The 20784-nt window shown below is 45.7% G+C and overlaps 1 protein-coding gene across 2 annotated transcripts in view; it reads right to left on the bottom strand.

Moving 5' to 3' along the window:
- Positions 1 to 20076, bottom strand: part of MOCOS (molybdenum cofactor sulfurase) — a 43446-nt gene extending 23370 nt beyond the window's left edge. The window contains exons 1-8 of one of the 2 annotated variants that reach the window (XM_016127306.2): positions 19874 to 20076; positions 15589 to 15678; positions 12616 to 12682; positions 11089 to 11730; positions 7928 to 8004; positions 5842 to 6041; positions 4561 to 4677; positions 2772 to 3224 (exon numbers count right to left, since the gene is read on the bottom strand). In XM_016127306.2, coding sequence (XP_015982792.2) covers positions 2772 to 3224; positions 4561 to 4677; positions 5842 to 6041; positions 7928 to 8004; positions 11089 to 11730; positions 12616 to 12682; positions 15589 to 15678; positions 19874 to 20015 — 1788 coding nt within the window. In that variant the 5' untranslated portion in view covers positions 20016 to 20076. The remainder of the gene's footprint in view (positions 1 to 2771; positions 3225 to 4560; positions 4678 to 5841; positions 6042 to 7927; positions 8005 to 11088; positions 11731 to 12615; positions 12683 to 15588; positions 15679 to 19873) is intronic. The other variant, XM_036229967.1, reaches the window with a different exon arrangement.
- Positions 20077 to 20784: the final 708 nt, after the last annotated feature.

Below are 20784 nucleotides of genomic sequence, written 5' to 3'. Positions count from 1 at the left end.
GAATGAATGGGGGCAGAAAGTCTCATAAGAGACTCCTTCATCTAGAAGAATCCCGAAATAACTGAATAAATACTTCCCCCTCAAGAAGGTTGAGCATAACTCCCTACCACGTAAGTGTGGGCTACACTTAGTGACTTACTTCCAAAGAGTACAGTTTGGAAATGGGGTGGAGGGGAATCTTTACAGTGAAGAAAGCTGGCAAACACTATCTCAATCAGGTGCTCCAGGTTAACATCAATAGTGATGAGTCATGTTAATAGTACATACCCTGATACGATGTGATGAGAATAGCACTTTATCTCTGTGGTCCTCCTCCCCAAAAACCCATACCCCAGTCTAATCATGAGAAAGACCTCAGACAAACCCAAATTGAGGAACATTCCAAAAATACCTAAACTAGTACTCCTCAAAACTGTCAAGACCTTTAGATGGCCAACACTTTGTCATCCTCCTATGCTCCTTCTTCCAACCCATCAACTCTACTACCAAAATGTTTCTTGACATTTTCTATTTCTCTCCACCTCAGCTGCCATCACTTCGGTTGAGCGGTCAGCAAAGTGTGGCCCGCTGCCTGTTTTTATAAAATTTTGCTGAACCACAAGTGTCCTCCTTCATTAATGTATATAGTCTGCAAGTGCTTTCATCCTACCATGGCCTGCAAAGTCTAGAATAGTCACTGTGGTCCTTGCTGATATGTAATAGTGGCTTTAATATAATCTGCTATCGTCTCTGGCCTGGACTACTGTGGCGTCTCCTAACTGATCTCCCTGCTTCGTCTCTCACCCTCCCATAAGCCAGTGTCCACTCAGCAGCTGGTAAGATCTTCCTAAAACAAAAATGAAATCAAGTACCTCTCTTGCTAAAATCCTTTCAATAGCTTCCTATTGCACTTAGAATAAAATCACTAAACTCCATCGCCCTATGTAATCTAGTCCCTGTTTACCACATCTCTCAACACTCAGCCATCTCACCACTCCACGCTATTCGGCCACATTGTTTTCTTTTAGTTCCTCCAATGGACCAGGCTCTTTCTTACCTTGGGGTCTCCTCACATGCTGTTCCCTCTTCCTGAAATGCTCTTCCACCTCTCTCTAGATGCCTGACTCCCAGGTCTCAGATTAAATGTCCCCTCCTCAAGAAGACTCTCCTAATGTCTCCAAATATAATTTAAGTAACCCATTGTAATGGACTAAATGTTTGTGCCTCCCAAACTTCATATGTTAAAATCCTAGCCCTGAGTGTTAAGTTCTTAGGAGGTGGAGACTTTGGGAGGTTATTAGGTTATAAGGGTGGATCCTTCATGAATGAGATTAATGCTTTTATTAAAAAGACCTCAGAGAGCTTCCTTGCCCCTACCTCCATGGGAGGACACAGCAAGAAGACAGCCATCTATGAACCAGAAAGTGAGCCCTCACCAGCCATTGAATCTGCCAGTGCCTTACTCTTGGACTTCCAGCCTCCAGAACTGTAAGAAATCATTTCTGTTGTTTATAAGCCACTCAGTTGATAGTGCTTTACTACAGCAACCCAAATGGACTAAGACACCCACCCACCAGAATTCTCTCTTGCATACCCTAACTTTTGCCTTCTTGGCCCTGATAAGCAGTATGATCCCATTTACTTGGGTGATGTTTGGTCTTGTGTCTGTTTTCCTTCTGAGGCACTGTTCTCCCTGAGGGAAGGAGCTGTTTCTATTTTACTCATCACTTTACATGGTCTGGCCCAGAGCCTGGCAGGTAGCAGGTGCTTGGTATGTAGTTTTCTAATGTGCAAATGGATGGGAGACCTTTAGCAAAATATAGAACCTTACTGAGCCACCGTATCCTCATCTGTACAATGAGACACTAATTCCCGCCCATGCTATCTGTGCAATGTGGCTGTCCTATGGAACATAACCCTTCTGTGAAAACAGTACTGACCCGCAATGAAACACAGACTCCTCACCTGCCTCCATTTGAGTGGAGGCTAACTTGCTTCAGTGGAGGCCTCAGACTGGAAGACAGGATCCTGTGAGACCACTTTGAAACAGCCCTGATCATGGTATGTCCCAACAGGAGCCAGGGAGCCTGTCATTCAAGAGGCTTAGGAGTCTGGGGCCTTAGCCTGGGACTTGGGATCCACACAGATTATAGAAAGATAGCCTCATTCTGGCCACAGCAGGGTAGCCAGAGCTGGCTGGCCAGCCAAGGCAAGCACTTTAGTCTCCCAGGTCAGGCGACCATCAGGCCAGCACATATCAAGGTATAACATAGTTCACTTCCACGAAAGAGCTGAGCAAAATAACCCACATAAGAGCATGGCCCCAAAACGTCAGCAGACCTGGGTTCAAACCCTTGCTCTATCATTTATTAGCAAGTGTCCCAGGTAAAGTGCTTAACCTCAGTAGCTCTTAGGTTCCATATCTATAACATGGGGATGATATTACTATGTACCTCATATTGTTGTTTTAAGAACTGAATGAAAGCACATAAAATGCTTCAGCAGGGAGCCAGCCTATGCATTTAGTGAAAGTTGCATCCATAATCATTAACAGTTACTAGGTGTTCACCACTCAGAAACAGGGTCCCCGCAGGGGTCTCCGTGATCAGAGAGGTCAGCCCAAACTAAGGAAGGTGAAATGAGAACTGCTTCATGTGTCACAACACTCTAAGTGGGAGTGGGATTTTCTGCATGCTTGTCTCTACTTACTGTACTTTTTCCACTTTGTCAAAAAAAAAATTATAAAGCAAACAAAAAATAAGCAGTCTCTGTGCTGCCATTAAAACCCTTACCTCAAACGCAGCACAGGATTTGATTGGGTAAAGGTAAAGGTTGGTGACAACATGTGGCCCAAGGCCTCCATCCAGAACTCCTGCAGCAATCTCTGAAGGGGTATGCTGGGTCCTGGTGGCCTCCAGCACAGGTGGGTTCAAGCTCACAGCATCCACAGCTGTGGACAAGTCATTCCAAACCTTGGGGTCTGGGTCAGTGTCTTCCTCAGGTGAGGAACTACATCCATCCATGGTGGCAGTCATGGTGTTCTGAGCTTCACTCTCTGCTGGTGGGGCTCCAGGGGTGGCCTGAGGAATAGGCTGACCACCTGACGGGCACAGTCGGGTTGCTATGATGAACCTGAGAAAGGCTTGGGCATCCTCAAGCGTAGACATGTATCCAAATGAAATCCTCACAGATCCTGTGGGCTGCCCATCTATGAGGTCCACATCATCCCCACAGACATGACCAGCCTAGAAGAAAAGGGAAATAAGTCATCCAGAGTGACTCATTCCTCATGGATAAATTAGAAAAAATTTGTAAAATAAATATTGTTCATTTTACAAAATAAAATTGACTCAGAAAACAGAACTATAACTCTAAGATGTGCTGTGTGCCTGAGACAAAGTTTCACCAGCACAGGGGCTCACTTTCTAGATCTCACTTTGTTCAAATGTAACCTAGGGTCAACACCAATCTCAAGGGGTCATTAAAAAGTTTAAGAGAAATACTTCATGGAAAGCATTTCCCCAGAGCTTTGCACAGAACCAATTCACATAGGTATCAAAAGACAGACCAAAGTTTCAGAAGCACTGACGGGTCAACTGCTTGGTCTACCCAGAGCTGAGATGGGAGAAACACCTGCTGGCCACACTCATTAGCCTCTCTCAGAACTAAAGGGAGATGTGCATTCTCAAGAGCTGCCCTTTGACAAGAGGGTGAGACAGAGATGCTGCCCCTATGAATGACCAACCTAAAGCCACTACAAAGACCAAAGGCAGTGTGAGGGCCCCTTCTGGGAGGTGGGGAAAGAAAAGCAAGAGGTCCTCAAGCCTCTCCAAGCTCAGCTGCCTGGTGTTGGTCACTGCCCCAGATACCTCCTCCCCCAGCACTGAACCCAAGTCAGTCACCCAAAGAGACAGGGCCACGGCATTCCACAGGATCAAATATTACATCCGGAACTTCATTTGTTTGTGTTCTGAGCTTCCCTCTCTTTTAAAATAAAACCCAGTTCATGGCTGGTTGGGATCTAGTACATACAATATTTAGCAACAACCAAAAGAAACTCAAGTTAGAAATTATTCTAAAATAAATAAGGGTTCTTTGCCACTCAAACTATCCTTATGAAATGGTTTGAAATAGGCTATACCCTGAAGTGAAAAACCTCAGCCCAGGAGCAGGCAGAGAGGGAAGGGATTCTGACAGACGCAGAATGTCCCCTGGAGAGTTCCTCTCCTCACCCAGCCCAACCATAAGCTAACTCTAGCTTAGAGCTTTTATTCTGGTAGGACTAAACTACTAAAGGCTCTCTTTGCACATATGAAAACATTCCCACATATGTTTGCCCCTTGTTAAAATCCCCTTTCCGCCTGTACATTTTTGCCCTCAAAATGAAAAACAACTTCATAGAGATAGTATCTTGAAGCATTTCTATTTTCGTTGGCCCCTTTCCCTTTGCACATCCCCAGGGTAGGCTCAAAGATGTGAACCAGCCCCCATCCCAGGCACATGACCAGCCTCCAGTGCAGTCGATGGTATCACCACTGGGTCTTGCAGACTAGCATTTGGCATGCAGGGTCTAATACCAACCTGAAGATGCTTCTTGACCATCTTGTCACTTATCCCCAGGTGCCTCTGGCAGGCCCCAGTGTTACAGAAGCAGCCAGTTCGCACTTGGATATTGTAAAGACTAGCCATTTTATCCACCTGCAGATTTAATGTGACATGGAACCAGTGTTAGAAATGTCCAGTTTTGTTCTGATTGCCTGGGAGAGTTTCAGGTCAATATTTAGATCTCTCTTTTCTAACATTAAAATGAAAATATGAGCCTGGAATTTTGCAATAAAGTACCATGATCTATCACAGGTTTATGAAACACATTTTATAAAATGTTATTGATAATTAAAGTTTATCCAGTGGGTTATAGACGTATGCCTGAGAAAAGTGAAAATAGCAAATACAGGTCAAATTCCAAGTTAAGAGCTCATATGTAAAATGAATGACCCAATTAGAAAACAGGCAGAAGGATCTCAATAGACATTTCTCCAAAGAAGACATACAAATGACTGACAAGTACATAAAAAGCTGCTCAACATCAATAATCATCAGGAAAAAGCAAATCAAAACCACAATGAGCTATCACCTCACACCTGGTAGAATGGCTACTATCAAGAAAATAAGAAACAGCAAGTGCTGGGGAGGATGTGAAGAAAAGGGAACCTTCGTGCACTGCTTGTGGAATTGCAAACTGGTGTAGCCACTATGAAAAACAGTATGGAGTTTCCTCAAAAGATTAAAAAGAGAACTACTATACAATACAGCAAATGCACTTCTGGGTATTTATCTGAAGGAAATGAAATCACTATCTTGAAAAGATACCTGCTTACCCATGAAGCATGCAAATAGTCATGACCAGCCCATGATTTTATGTGGCACTGTGATATGGTCTCATGTATTGCTGGGGCTACCAAGCCATCTGTACATAAAATTACCCCAGATATATTCTGTCTACACTGCTTTTCTGTCTACACTATTGTAGGGTGTCGCCCCTTGCTGACAAGCTCTCAACTGTCCCTTTCCACTGCTATCAGAGACTTAGCTTCTTTCTTTCCACTTGAAATCAACCACTTCTAGCTAAATAAAGAGAGCTGAAGAATTAAATAACCATGCTTGTTAGAACTATGTGTAAACGGGAGTATAGAGCCTCCTAGGAAGGGTCTGTGGCCTCTGCAACCATGCATGAGCTCCATAACACCTACTGCAAAGGCCCAGAGGCCTTGACTGCAAATGTCAGGACTGGAAAAGACTTCGGAGTTCCAGACAAGAACAATTCTGTTGTGAACACATCAGCAAGATGAAAAGAAAACCCACCTGGGAATAACCAATGATGTTGCCACTCTCGTCAAGCACATTAAAATTGATCACTGGACCCTGAACCTCTGGGCTGCTAAACTCAGAGTCGCTGTAAATCCGTACCACACAGGCTCCGTTGGGGTACCGGAGAGAGGACAGGGCCGTGTAGGTGTACCGAGCCAGGGTGAAGGTGTGCTGCTTTATATTCTCCATTCCGCCTCAAAAACAACATTACGACGTTATGAAGTGTCAAAGAGAATCAATAACTTTACACAAAATTCACTCATTTATAAGAAAATGAGGTCATTATAACTGGCACACTTAGATCTAATATTAATGATTTAAAATGTGTAAATATTATACGGTACTGCCCATAGAATAAGGGTATATAGCTCTTTGGTACTAAGCAACAGCTTAGTGTTGCTAAATTTTCCATTTGAATTCTTGTTATCTTCTTTTTTATTTTTTTAATAATGTTACTGAAGTATTCAGGTAATTTAGAACCTTTGGTTACAGATAGCAAAAATGTGCAATTTTGTCTTTAAATGCATCATTTTTTTTTTTTTGCTGTTTGCTTTTGTTAATATTTAAATCATTTTAATATACAAAGCCATTAAGGATACATACAACATAATACAGACAAAAGAGGACAAATATCATATTATTCCTCTTATAAAAGGTGCCTAGAGTGGACAAATCTGTAGAGACAAATAAGAGAATAGAGGTTATTAGAAACTAGGAAAAGAGTGAATGGGTATTACTGTTTAATGAGTAGAGTTTCAGTTTGGGATGATGAAAAAGTCCTGGAGATGAATAGTGCTGATGGCTGCACGGCAGCCACGTGGATGTACTTGATGCCACTGTATTACTCACTTAAAACTAGCTAAACTGGTACATTTTATGTTGTATATATTTTACCACAATCTTTGTTTTTAAAAAGCAATTAAGTAGGAAAAATCAGAGTTTGCTTTTTGGGAAACTAGTCAAGCTCCTTTCAAAAGTGCCCCTGGCCCTCTCAGACCCTGCCATATGTGGTTTGGGTACCTTGTTAATGCCTTTCCTTAGGAGCCTGATCATTTCTCAGTGTCTGTCTTGATTATCTCCTCATTGTCATGGATGATGCCCACTCACCTCCCTGTACCAAGGCAACTCCCTTCCCATGAATCCTGTCTGCTCCACTGTTAGGTTAAGGCTGAGGACCTGCAGGGTCCCAGTCCTATGGTAAGAGGTAGAGAGGAAGAGGGGGAGTGGGAGGAAAGGGGAAGGCGGAAGAGAGAGAGAGAATCACCTAACTGTCAAAGCCAGGCCCCTAGTTCACCAAAATCCCATCTCCATGTGAACAGGACGAGCAGTGCGAACATTTCTAGAAACGCAGCCTCTGGCAGGCACCCAGTAGCACAGTGAAATGGTAGGTGCCTGGCTCACCAGACAGGCTTCTCTAGTCCTGTACCTTTGTGTCCAGCCCCATATGATGGGAAGGGGCATCTGTCTGTGTATCAGCCTATGGCAAGTGCCCCATCCACCCACACACCCCAAGCACTCATCAGAAAGGAAAATTGTTCATCATTGCAAAGGCCAGCAGCAAAGACAGTGGTTGGAGGCCCAAGTTTAAATCCTAGCCCTCCCAATTGCCAGCTCCCTGGCCCTGGGGAAGACATTTAACCTTCCTGAGCATAAGCTCCTTCCTGGATAAAGGAGGGGTGTCATCTAGCTCCCCCATGAGGCTGTAGGGAGAATCCCCAAAATAACAGCTAAATAAGGTCTCAGGATCTATAACCATTACCAGTGTAGGAACTCAAGACAGCTCCTGTTTCTATGAAGCTATTAATCTCCTAAATTAGAATGTCTCTTACCTGTTAAAATGTTCTTTTCACACACACACACACACACACACACACACACACACACAGCCTCAGTCTCTTGTTCTTGCCCCAGAAGTCATTTTGAAGTTCTTTAGGATCAGCTTCAATTGCGTTCACTATACAGCTGCCATGTGCCACCCACACAGATTCTCTCTCCTTCACCTGAATCACACCTGTGCAGGGGCTCCCTCAAGGACATGGGCAACAGAACAAATTCCACATAGATAAAAATGTCCCCTTACCTGTGAGGCGCTCTAGGGCATCAAACCCATGTTTTAGCGCTATCACATCAAGGAAGGAAATGGTGCCATCTTCAAACCTGTAACCATAGTGAGGGAAACAAGGTCAAGCTGTGGCCAACACCTCCAGGTGTATTTTGTGGTTTGCAATGAGGTTTTGATTCCAGACTCAGCCATAATCTATGAATACCTGCTCTCTGCTGCCTTATAAACCACTGCTCTTCTCCTCAAGACAGAGGGCTTTGCACACCAAGACCCATCAGGCTGCCTCTGTCCCTGACCCACTCTGCAGCTTTCTCAGGACAGGCTGGCAGTGGTGACAAAAAGCCTTGAAAGACAATCACCATCTTGAGACATTAGTAAGTGGAGAGATGCTTTGCTGCCCCCAGGAAGACCTTAAACTTGACAAAACCTCAAGTGCTGTAGGCTCTTGACCCACTGACAGGGCATCAATTCAGTGTGATCAACCGTGCAGCTATGGGGTTCTTAACACGAGTCTATGATTCCAAAGTCTATAGAGCCTTGGACTTTTGTAAACATTATGAGGTTCTCATTATAGCAAAAGCACCCCTTCCTGATTATCAAGGTGGTCATTATGTTGGTATTTTAGAATTATTCACATAGTCAAAATACTCATCAAATCTTTACTGTCCATGCACTGTGTGCTGGACACTATCCTGGGTGCTAAGGATGCAGCAGTGAACATGACAGGTAAAGTTCCTGCCCTAACAGCACGTTCATTCTCTCGGGAGCATAGAAACAAAGAAAAACAAGCAACAAACATGCGGAGAGAAGCCAAATAAGCAACAAGCCAGGTTGTAACAAGTGCAATGAAGATGCATGAGCCAGAAGTTTGACAGCTGCTTTAGATGAGATGGTCAGGGGAGGTCTTCTCCAAGGAAATCATTTGAGCAGAGACCAGTTAGAAGTAAGGGAGCAAGACAAACTGCTCACTTTTGAAACAGCTAAATGCACAGTTTCAGACGGAAGAGCATTCCGGGAAGAGCATGCAGCAAATGCCCTGAGCAGGCAGAGCCTGGCACGCACGCCAATAGCAAGGAGGTCCATGGGGCCTGAGTGAACTGGCAAGGTGGTAATTAGAAGAAGATACAGAGAACTTCCCTAGATGAGATAATGGGCTCAAGGGCTCTGAGCAGAGAGGAGTGACAGGATGGGACCTCGGCTTTGACAAGACACCTCTGGCTGCTGCAGGAGCCATGGGGAAGCTGGGAGAGAATGAGGAGGTTTCGGCAAGCATCGGCATGAAGGATGGTGACAAACAGCCTTATGCAAGTTGAAGCTTTCAATGGAAATATTGTGTTTTGGATTTTAATACTCTAGGGATAATATTTGCTCATAATATTGTTACTGCAATATTAATTTCCTTATAAAACTATAAAATTATAATTAATAGACATACAGAATTAATAATCAATAATGAATCAACAACTAATTCATTAATCACTAATGAATTAGTAATTAATTTTTAATCAAACATTATTAGCCAACAATTAAGTTTTACTTGATCATTAATAAATAATTATTTATTAATCAATAATTAATAGACTCTTAGGGAGGAAGGGAGTTTGTTTACACTAAAGGTTGTGCCTCATTGGGTTATCAAATAGAAATATTAATATCATGCTCCGGGTACATGTTCAAGAAATATCTGGGTTTGTTATTAAATCTCTTGAGTTCTAGTCTTAAGTTCACAATAAAAAAATTAGGTTTCTAATGGTATTTAAGTACATTCGGCTTTCTGGGACTCTTGGTATGACACCTGCTACAAGACAACCCACCGAAGGAAAGAGGTATGGTCCAGCCCAGCCCACTCACAGCCTGCCCATAATTAGCTGCCTAGCTCCTCTCGTTGTTCAGTGCCCTATTGGCTCAATAAAGTTTAGATTGTCATTTTGTTTTGCCTTTAATTTATATTATGTTCGGCCCGTCATTATTTTCTCGGTTGGTTACATTGCATGCTATATTATCACAAAAAGTTTTATGTTAGCGTTCCTGTTTTAAAATCCCCCAACTATGATCAAGTCCAAATAAAAGAGTCATCAAATATGCTCATAATGTATCTTGGTACTTCACCTATATTAGCTCTAAAGAGTCACATCCTTTCAGAGGTCCACTTTATAGGAAAAACAGGAGGTGCAGAGATCGCCACATGCCCCTGTGCCCACAGCTGGTGTGCAGTGGAGCTGGCATTCACTCCACTCTGGGTCCAGCCCCAGGGCCTACGCACTTGACTGTTGGCTCTCTTGCCAAGGCCCCCATCTGCAGGGTCTCAGGGTCTCTGCGTCGGCACCAGGGTCCGTTGGGGATCTGACTGACCCCTTTCCCATCCAGGTCCCAGGCCTTCTCAGTTACCAGCAGGGTGAATAGCTCCCTGCCCTAACCCCATGGTATCCTCTGCTGTTGGACCCAACAGAACCCTGGCTCAGCTACCACCTTCACCCTCTCACATTTTTGACCTTACAGGTCCCAGCCATCACCATCTGGAAAATTCCTGGACATACCCCCATCACCTGCCCTGCAATCTGAGGAAGACACATACACCAACAAACCCCAGCAAAGGCCTATGCCATCTGAGGGCACGGAGCTGCCTGCCTTCAAACGTCCTTTGTAACTCAGAGTGGGGCTCACAGAGGCTGCTGTTAACATTCCCCCCAAGTCTGGTGGCCTCTAATTTAATTGATTCTTCTTATTAACTAGGGCCAAGCTGAGCTGTTCTAGCTTCTGAAAACCCGCTATGCTGTCAAATTGTATGCACACTTATTTCAAATCTTTTAAATCACTGCTTTAATTGCTGCCACCTCTTGTCAGCGCTCCAGGCAAAGACCTGGTTTCCCACCCCCCTGACTCTCATAAGAGCCTTTCACCTGCTTGGTTTGCAGTCTTTACCTGCAGGCCCTTGTCATCTCGCAGCTATAGAGAAGCCCACAAATGAGGGCAGAGTTCACTGAGCAGCCTGTGGCACACTCCAGCCAACCTCTGCTTCCCAGAACTGAGCCCTGCTGCCAGCCTCCACCCCTGACAGCAATGGCCAACTCCTCCAACCCCAGTGGACCAGCCTGGTCCCCTGCACAATCTTACAGGCAACATAGACCAGACCCTGGCCTTGCTGAACTCTGCCCAAGCCACTCCCACATCGAGGTTACCTTTCCACCACCGACTGTCTTGGGATGTAGAAGTCTTCTCCTGCAAGGTATGCGGCGGCTGTGCCTCCTCCAAAGTAGGTTTTTCTTAACAGAGGAGCTATACGATTATGCACCAGTAGAGCCCCTAGGCCTGTGGGGAAGCCAAAGATTTTGTAGAAGGAGAGGGGGACAAAGTCGGCCTGGTGAACCGACAAGTCCAAAGGTGAGGTGCTCACGTAGGAGGCCGCGTCCAGCACCACGAACCACTTCCCAGGTACACTCACGGGGCACATCCGCCCGGACTTGACGTCTCCTATCCAAGTCAGGGGGTATCTGGTTCCAGAAAAGTTACTCTGAGCTGGGTAACAGAAGAGATGTGGAAGCTGGCAGTCAGGGTCACCAGTGGCAGCACCTCGTTTCTCCGCTGACTCCATCTCCTCCGGCCTGACAGGGACAGAAGTGACGTTCATGGCTGTGGCAATCGTCCTCATGCCCACCACAGAGGTGTGGCTGTCAGTGAGGTAACAGAACCGACTCCCGCTGCTCTCCTGGCTTGGGCACACCCACGGGAAGGCCTCTGCCACTAGTTTCAGAGCAGCCGTGCTCCCAGCTGTGAACACCACACTGTAGTCCTCTGGGCAGGTGTGGAAGTGAGCCAGAACCCTGGAAAAAGCACAGCATTGTGGCAACAGCATGGTCTTCCTCCAGCGTTCAGTGTTAGGAATTCATTGCATTTCTACTAAATATGACATCTCTTTTCCTTAATAGCTAGGAAAAAGCTCAGATAGGCTTAGCCACCACTGTGACATGAGGACAGGTACAGAGGAAATTGTGTGAAAAGATGACAAATGGGTTCAAACTGGTAAGATTGCCTTGTTTCCCAAGTCCCCACCCGACACAGGATAAGACAAAAATCCGTAACTACCTTCACCGTCGTTGAAAACACCCCCTCTTGGTCTACTATCCAGCTATATCATAAAAAGTTTTAAGTCATCAACTTGTCTCACATTGCTTTTAAAATTGGCAACCCACTATCCCTTTCAAATTGGAAATAACTTGAAATTATACCAATTCAAGTAACTTCAGGTATAGCCTGGAAACTGTTTACCAAAAACTAATTATTACATGTGGAAAAATATAAAGAACTGTTTAACATGCAAATATTAGTAAAAATTGGGAGGAAAGATGACTAGAACAAGATGCCTAATAGAAAATGAAAAGAAAAACCAGAGAAACTTTTTCTTCTCTCTGAAAACAAGACTTAGGAACCTGGGTCACTTCTTGTCACTCCGGCCCCCAGGAACTCGGGCACCATCTGCGCCCACCTCAGAGCTGCCTACCTGTGCTTCTGGCCAGCCTGTTACCTACTCGCTCTCACCTCCCTGTCCTCTCTCCTTGAACTTTATCTTTGTGTATGCGTGGCCACTTAGCTGAATGTGATCTTCCTGAAACCAATTCAGAACCTTTGTGGGATGCTGGCAAGAGGTAGGTAGGAAGTACACACATGAAGGGGCAGGGGGCGTTCAGGCTGGCACCCCCGCCACTCACCTGTAGCGCACCTGCTCCACGGTGTCATGGGTGAGCTTGCTGCTAATGTTCTGGCTGTGAGGATTACCTGGCAGGTTACAAAGACAAAGCCATCGAGTCACTATTTATGATCTCTTCTTTTGTGTTCCTCCAAAACTCTCTCCCTCAGTTCCTCAAAAAGTTAAGCATAAAACTACCACATGACCCAGTGATTCCACTCCTGTATTCTGAAGAGAAAAGAAAACGTTTTCGCACATAGGTATTCATAACAGTTCTATTTATAAAGCCAAATTCTGGGAACCCAAATGTACACCAGCTGGTGAACAGATAGATAAAATGTGGCATATCCATACAATAGAAAATTATTCAACATTAAAAAGGAAGAAATTGTTGGCTATGTCATGAATGAATCGCAAAAGCTTGCTGAGTGAAAAATGTCAGGCATAAGAGATCACATATTGTATGGTCGATTTAAAGGGAATGTCCAGTAAAAGTAATTGAATAGAGATACAGAAAGTAGTAGATGAGTGGTTGCCTGTGACATGGGGAAATGGGGCGGGGGGAAACGTTGGGGGTTTGGGGGAGCAACAGAGTCAACTATAAATGGGCATCAGAGATCTTACTAGGAAGATAAAAATATTCTAAATTTAAACCTCGGTAAAGTTGCTAAAAATCACTGAATTGTACACCTGAAATAGGTAAATTTTATGATATATAAAATGTAACTCAAGAAGGCAGTTAATTAAACAAAGCAGCAAAAAAATAAAAAAATAAAAAATAAAAAATAAAAGCCCCTCTACTCACTAGCAAAATAGGACATGATCCAGGACAGCATTTTGGAACCAGAAATTGTCTTAGAGACAGCTCCGCCAATGTATGAACTTTTTCTACAAGTTTTCCAACAGGTGGCCAGACCAGTTCCTTGACTCCAAGGAGCTAAGGACACAACCTCAAGAGGCTGCCCTTTCCCCTGACCATGAGATAGAGCCACGGATTCCACGTAACTGAAGTCCTCATTTGTTCGCTGTGCTCACACGCCTCTCACTGGCATTGTTCCTACAGAAGCACATCGATCTCTTCCTCCAGAAATGCAAAGGGTGACATCATGACTCCCCTTAGCCACCCAAATTCATGGCTAAAGGCTCTGCCCATTTCACCCTTCCTTTGTCAATTTCCTGTGTGGTGCCCCCCCCCACCTCCGTGTGCATCCCAGAGTATCATTGTCTCCTCAAAACATGGCCCCCAGATGTCAACACAGACCTTTCAAAGGGCCTGACCTTCAGGGCCCGGTTACCAGCATTTCTCAGGAGCAGGACCACATGTGCATGTTAAGGCAAATCTTGATTTTTTTTTCTTGTTTTAGAGTTGTTTTTGTCTTTGTTTTCCCTCAAACCACACTGTAGGGTCACAGTGGATATCTGTCTCTTGAAGCTCCCAGTGTTCCTTTTCCTTATCAGCTAATGACGTGTGGGACTCAGTACTTACCTGGGTTGCCTTCCATCACCTTGGTTTTCAGCCTGGCAACATTAGGAATACCTGCAGTCTCAATTCTGTTGTCTCTCAGGCCAGCACCTTTTCCAGTTATCACTCTTGGAAAGGTTAAGGAAGGAGAATCGCAAGTCTCTTTGCAAATCACAGATTAAAATCAAGATAAAGTTTCTCACTGGCATCTTCCCTGGAGATTGTTCCCTAGGCTTAAATATCTGCTGGCTACCCCAGGACCTTAGTGTGGCGTGACAGTACCATCATGAACCAGTTTGGTGGAGCCTCAGAGTTTGTGCCCTGGAGCCTAACTGCCTAGAGACTCAGCTCCCTCAACTCCCCCAGCTCCAGCACTTCCTGACTGGGTGGCCTCAGAGTAATTACCTGTCCTCTCTGGAGCCTAGTTCCCTCACCTGCACAACAGGAGTGATAACAGAACCTGTCTGTACCTTAGTTTGTTTGATAACAGAAGCTGTGACTTAGTTTGTGGGAGCATAGAGAAATGATAGAGATGAAGCATTTGGAAAAGTAACAGAAGCACAGTGACTGCTCAGTGCAGGTTATTTATATATTATTAACATTTATTGCTGTTATCATTACCATTGCTATATTTGCTATAGTTATTTCACACTCCCTCTCCAAAGTTATCTCCCATCACATTATGCTGCTGATTAATACCTTTGATGACTACCCACTGTTTCTAGAATAAAGACCAAACTCTACAGAGAACCTATAAGGCATCTATCTACCTGTCTTCCTATTCATACATCCACTCATCTCCTCTCCTCCATGTCCCCAGGCTGGATCCTGAAACCACAGCAGGGTCTTGGCTCATGTTGTTCCCTCTACCTAAAATGCCCTTCACTCCTTTTCGAGTGAATTCCTGCTCACCTTCCAGCATTCACCAAGGAAATTTCCCTGACACTCACACTGCCAGCTCACTGTCACTCTGCAGATCCAGAACCCCCAGGCACCAGCGGCCTTTTGTAGATAGTTGGTAATTTACGTGTATTTGGAGATCACTTGATTAAGGTCTTGTCTTGACTACATCAGAGTCCACGAAGGCAGGGACTGTGTTTACTTGGTCTCCATTACGCACCATGCCCCCGACACCAGAGTGGCTCAACAAATATTTATGGAAGACTATAACAAATATAATGAAAGAATGAATGAAAGTCGCTCCTGTTGCCTCTTCTCTGCGCCGTGCTAGTCCCACAGGGTCATCACACTACCAAATACAGAACCTTTGTACCTCTGCGCCTTCTTAACGCTGACCCTTTCTTCTGGAAGTGACTTATGTGTCCCAGAGCCAGTTCTCCCTGGCAACACGTGCATATAGGGAATGACCCTGGGTGTTTGCCTGACCCCTCCCCCCTCCCGCCGCCACAGAGCTTATTCAGCTTTGGGTGCTCAATTTGGTCCCAGTCTACTAACTCAACATTTATTAGGCAATGATATGTCATCTGAATGTAGTTGACTAATGGTTATCCATTATGAAGTGTTTTTCTTTACCGTAAACATTTTCCATGAGGTCGTGAGTGAAGCTTGTGAGCTGGCTCTGGGGGAACAGTGTGGCGCCTGCGTGGTCAAGGTAGACAGTTCCTGAAAGAAAACACAAAATAAAGTTGTGGCTATTTTTCAGAGATTTTCCACTCATTTTACCTAGACCTGGTTTGTGTAAATTTGAGCAGTGCCCATCTGACATGTCGAGACATAACATCAGGCCACTCATATCTCCCAGCCTCTTGATATGTGCTTCTTAATCCAAGTGTAGGCACAAGCGATGGAAAAACTGCACTTTCAATATTTAAAGACCTTTAGAGCCCTGAGAGAGCTTTCTTGATTAATCGGCTCTCTTATGAACCTGGCAAAGCATCCCACACAGAGGAAGAGCCCAACAGATATCTGTAATTAATGACAGTAAATCTAGCTCACGTTATGACTCACACCCTATTCTGGAGTTTCTGCGTGGCTTCTCTGGTGAGTGAGTCCTGATTCTGCTTTCCCATGGTGAATTCTACATCTCTCAACCCAAGAACAGTTTTGAGAGCTTCGGAGAATGATAGGAATGTAAATGAGTTTTCCATCCTCTTTCATAAACAGAGAAAGGCAAATCTGAATGAGAGTAAGTATTAAGGTTTACCTATCAGACAGCCAAGATCAACACACTGTGTGGGTGTGGGTGTGGGAAAACAGGTCCACTGATCCATCACTGGTAGGGGGACAAATTGGCACAACTTCCTTATGGACAACCATTTGGCAATATTGGTAACAGTTTAAAATGCAAACTCTCTTTGACCTAGCAATTTTTCTTCTAGAAATTGATCTTATAAATATCCATGCTTTTGTGCAATGGCCTGTCTATGAGGATATTCGGTGCAGCACTAACTGTAATAGTGATGACTTAAATGTCCATAAACATGTATTTAAAATAGTTATTGTACATTTGTCTAGTACTTTATAAGTACTAAGATAGAGCAAACTCTGAGATATTTTCAGAGGTGTTTTACTCTTTCTTTCCTCTAGATGTATTTTATTTCATTTTTTTGCCTGGCTAGAACCTCTAGAACAATGTTGAATAGAAGTGGTGAGAATAGACATCCTTGCCTTGTTCCTGATCTTAGTTTTTCCATCTTTCGCCATTAAGTGTGATGTTAGTGGGGGTTTTTTAATAGATGGCCTTCATCGGGCTGATTAAATTCCCTTTATTCCTAGTTTATCACATGGTTTTACCATGTAAATGTAGCATTCAATCCAAAAATTTGTATTAAAATAATGTTCTCTTCTACTGAAAATTCAGAAATATCAAGGTACATAGCCAAAAGAGAGGCTTTTGTCCACCCAGGCATCAGGAGGATGCTCGTGTGAAGCCCCAGTGCACATGTAAAACCTGCAGGGCTGATGGAGGCAGCATTCATTTTGCCCACTGTCTAGAAGGGCTGGGACGCCCTTGGGAAAAGACTGCTTTCACTATTTTGGCCTTTGGTCTAGTAGTTAATTTTGCAAAAAAAAAGGTAGCCATGTTAAATCAGGTGGAGATCTGATCTTAGGAAGTCGGCCAGCATAGTAGTTAACAGTGCAGAATCCAAGCCAACCAACCTGAACAGAATCCTGCTCCACCACTATGGGTTACCATTATGGGTCACCGTTCCTTCATTTGCAAATGGGATAAGAGTTGGTCTATGACAGTGCCCAGGCCAGTGCTTGGCAAATTAAACACTCGACAAGCTTCGGCTGTTATAAGAAGTAGGCAAATGACCCCAAAACTAATTGGCATTCAAGAAAGGAAATGACAGCCTCTCTTCTGGGTTATGCTCCTTCAGTTCTCAGTTCCACTCAGTGTGAGTGGCAATCAATTAGCACCCTTGGGCTTCAAAAACCACTTGAACCACACCTGTATATTCAATATGCTCCCTTCACCAAGACAAGGAAATTCTCATCCAGTTGATTAGGCAAAATACTTCATACTTCAAGGTTAAGCATTTAATTATCCAGAGCTATAATTAACCCAACAAAGTCTCAAACCTGCAGAAAAACTCTGCAGAGAGGAAGAAGGAAGAGGAGGTGGAGGTTAAGTTATTTTGGTTTACTTTGTTTGTTTTTCCCTGCCCTTTGAGGAAAAAAAAAAAAATGGATATGTTCCAAGACTCCTAGTGGTGGGAGGGCAAGTTTAGTCCACAAAAGCCTACCTCAACCATAATATAGAGGAAATGCTGGGAACTTGCACTAAATAAATATATAGATAAATAAGAGTGCATGCAATTCAGACTTATGATGGTTTGGCTTACTTAAGACATTTTGACTTTACAGTGGTGCAAAAGTGATACACATTTAGCAGAAACCATACTTCAAATTTCGATCTTTTCTTGGGCTAGTGATATGCAGTACAATCTCCTGTGAATGCTGGGCAGTGGCAGTGAGCCACACCTCCCAGTCAGCAAGGCCGTCACCATGGTAAATACCAGTGCTCTACAGTGTACTCATTGGTAGATGATTCTGCCCAACCGTAAGCTAACGTGTAAGTGTTTTAGGTAGGCTAGGTTAAGCTATGATGTTCAATAGCTTAGGTGCATTAAGTGCATTTTTGACTTACAATATTTTCAACTTTTGATGAGTTTATCGGGAGGTCACACCAGGGTAAGGCGAGGAGCATCTGTACAGTAGATGTTAAAGGGGCTCTGAAGCCCAGCCTGAAATCCTGGCTATCAAACCTAAATTATACATTTGAGGAGGAAAGCGATGTTCTCTCAAGGACAAACAAGGATGAGCCGAGAACACACCTCTACTTTCCTAGGGTGGTGTTGAGGGGTCAGCCAATGATGGTGTGAGAGAGATCAGAGCTGGAGGGGATTAGGGAATTACAGGGGTATGGTGCTGAAATAATTATAGACTGAATGATTACAACCTCTGGGATTTGCTCAAAAGAATCCCTTTCCATCCTTCCTCACCTGTAGGTGTTCATTGTACCAGTCTCTCTATTTTTGTGGGTAGGAAATTTCTATAATAAAAGAGTTCGGAGAGAGAATGTGAAAGTAGAGGGACTAGGGGCTGTCTCCAGCAGGTGACTATAGGACTTTGAAGAATGGGGAGGAAGTAGAGAGAGGCAGCCAGAAGGCCCCATGTCTCCCTTCTGAGCCTCTACTTAACTACAGACAGGGGCAAACAAGGAGGAGGCCACAGCCCTCAAAGTCCCTAAGGGAAAAAAGGAGTCGGTAACCAATGAAAAGATAGGAAATGACTCAAAGAGCTGAAATTAGCTACCTGATTAATAAGAGGTAAGTCATGTTTGTGGCTGTTCTGCCACAAACAAGGAAACACGATTGCTCATCACTACATAATAAATACACCTCAAATCCGGATGCCCTGCGCCACGACCAGCCCTGGTAACCTGAGGGCTCTCCCTGCTCAAAAGCTCTAAGGCTCCAGGAAGCCTCTCACCCAAGGTCCCTATCAAAAGGGTCACTCCGACCCTGTTCAGGGCCCCCTCTCGCCCTGAGGTAATGGGCTGGGAGCCGCCACAGGGCCAGATCGAGCTTGATTTCCAATTTAACCAGGCTGCTCGACTTTGCAGAACGCAAGACCTCGCTGTGATCCCGTCCTCAATTTATAGGTTCGCCTTGGACTCACAGCTCAAATTTCGAGGTTTCCTAATTCTTTAGGTCCCCCAGTGAGCTAGAGTTCGGAGGCATTGTTCTGAGTGCAAGAGTGAGAAAAGTCTCGAGAATGAAAGCTGCTTGCGAGCCATCCCAGAGGACTGGAGCGCAGCCTTGGGGGGCTCCTGCTCAGCGGTCACAGCCTCTCGATCCCCACCCGCGTGCTGGCGGAGTCACGGTACCAACCCTGCGTACTGGCCGCCCATGCACCGCTCCTGTCCCCAGGCGAGCATCCGAACAGCCACCGTTGGACATTTCTGCATTTTGCAACCCCGGTTCCAGTTGGACCTTTTGAGTCTCGGGAGTCTCGCAGACAGCAAAAGCAGAATCTTAAGCCCTGTTCGCAGAGGATGCAGACAGGTGAAAAAGGACTAGTTTGGTCCTGTACCACTGGAATGTCTACAGATCGAGAGTAGTGAGACGTCTTGGGGCTGCAGTGGGACCAAAGAAGCCGTATCCACGAAGTGGGTGCGTAGACACGTCCCTCCAGTTCTTTCGATTCAAAATGAGGCCAAATCAGGTAACGCCGCTCCCACCTGGAGCAAAAGGCGCCTTCCTTCCCCGTGGGCTCCAGAAACCTCGTGCCCCCCTCCCCCATCACGGCCGCCCAGCCAGCTGCGCGCAGGTGGCCCCTCCGGCCTCACCTTCCAGGCGGCGGAATTCGCGCGCCCGCAGCTCGCGCAGGCTGCGCTGGCCGTAGCCGTAGACCACTGGCTGCGTGCTCGAGTCCCGGAATGCTGCGAAGTCCAGGAGCTCCGGCCCCGGCTGCGCCGCCGCTCCGGCCATGACCCAGGCTTGCCTGCCGCGCGATCCGGGGCGGCGCGGCCCAGAGAAAAGCTCCGGCCAGCCCGCGAGGATTCCGCCCCCGCCACACCCCGGCCGCGCCTCTCCGCCGGCCGGTGGCACCGGGTCCGCGGCCGAGGGGCGGCGCTCTGGGAACCGGCCGCGCTGACTCACGGAGTTTCATTTGTTTCCTGCTCTGTTCCCACATGGGGAGGAGGGAGGGAGTGTCCGTTTGGGTTGTAGCTTTGAACAGCTTCCTGACGGAGCCCACGGAGATGCTCCCTGACACTCGGAATACTAAGTTCTCCACGGAGGGGCTGGTGGAAGAAGCAGAGAATTGCTTCTTCCTTCTCGGCGTCCTGGAGTCTAGTGATCCTCCCCCGACTCTCCCAGGCTGGAGCTCCTCACGGGTCCCGGGACCCTCACTCTCCGTGGCGGGACCCTCGTGTGCGGGGCGGGGCGTTCGCAAGGAATCACATCGGTTAGCGTTCCCCAGAGGGGCTGTACCGAGAATGCACCGAGCAAAGGGTGGAGGAAAAACAAGATTGGGGATCTACGAGGCTGGTTGATAAAATCGGCGGTCGCGCACCGTCCGAACCTGGTAGCCAGGAGGCGACCCGGACAAATGTGCTTCCTTTGCTCGGCACCCACGCCTACATCCAGAGTGAGGGAGCCAGAGATTTTTCTCCGGGGGTACTATTTGTGTCAAGTGTGGAGGAGGGCAGGCCAAACCCACGCTCGGGAAGTGCTGGGCCGGCCTTCGGCGCGGGCG

Source organism: Rousettus aegyptiacus, unplaced genomic scaffold, assembly GCF_014176215.1.
Source record: "Rousettus aegyptiacus isolate mRouAeg1 unplaced genomic scaffold, mRouAeg1.p scaffold_m13_p_12, whole genome shotgun sequence".
NCBI classification, from domain to species: Eukaryota; Metazoa; Chordata; class Mammalia; order Chiroptera; family Pteropodidae; genus Rousettus; species Rousettus aegyptiacus.
This window is presented reverse-complemented; position numbering and strand designations above follow the sequence as displayed.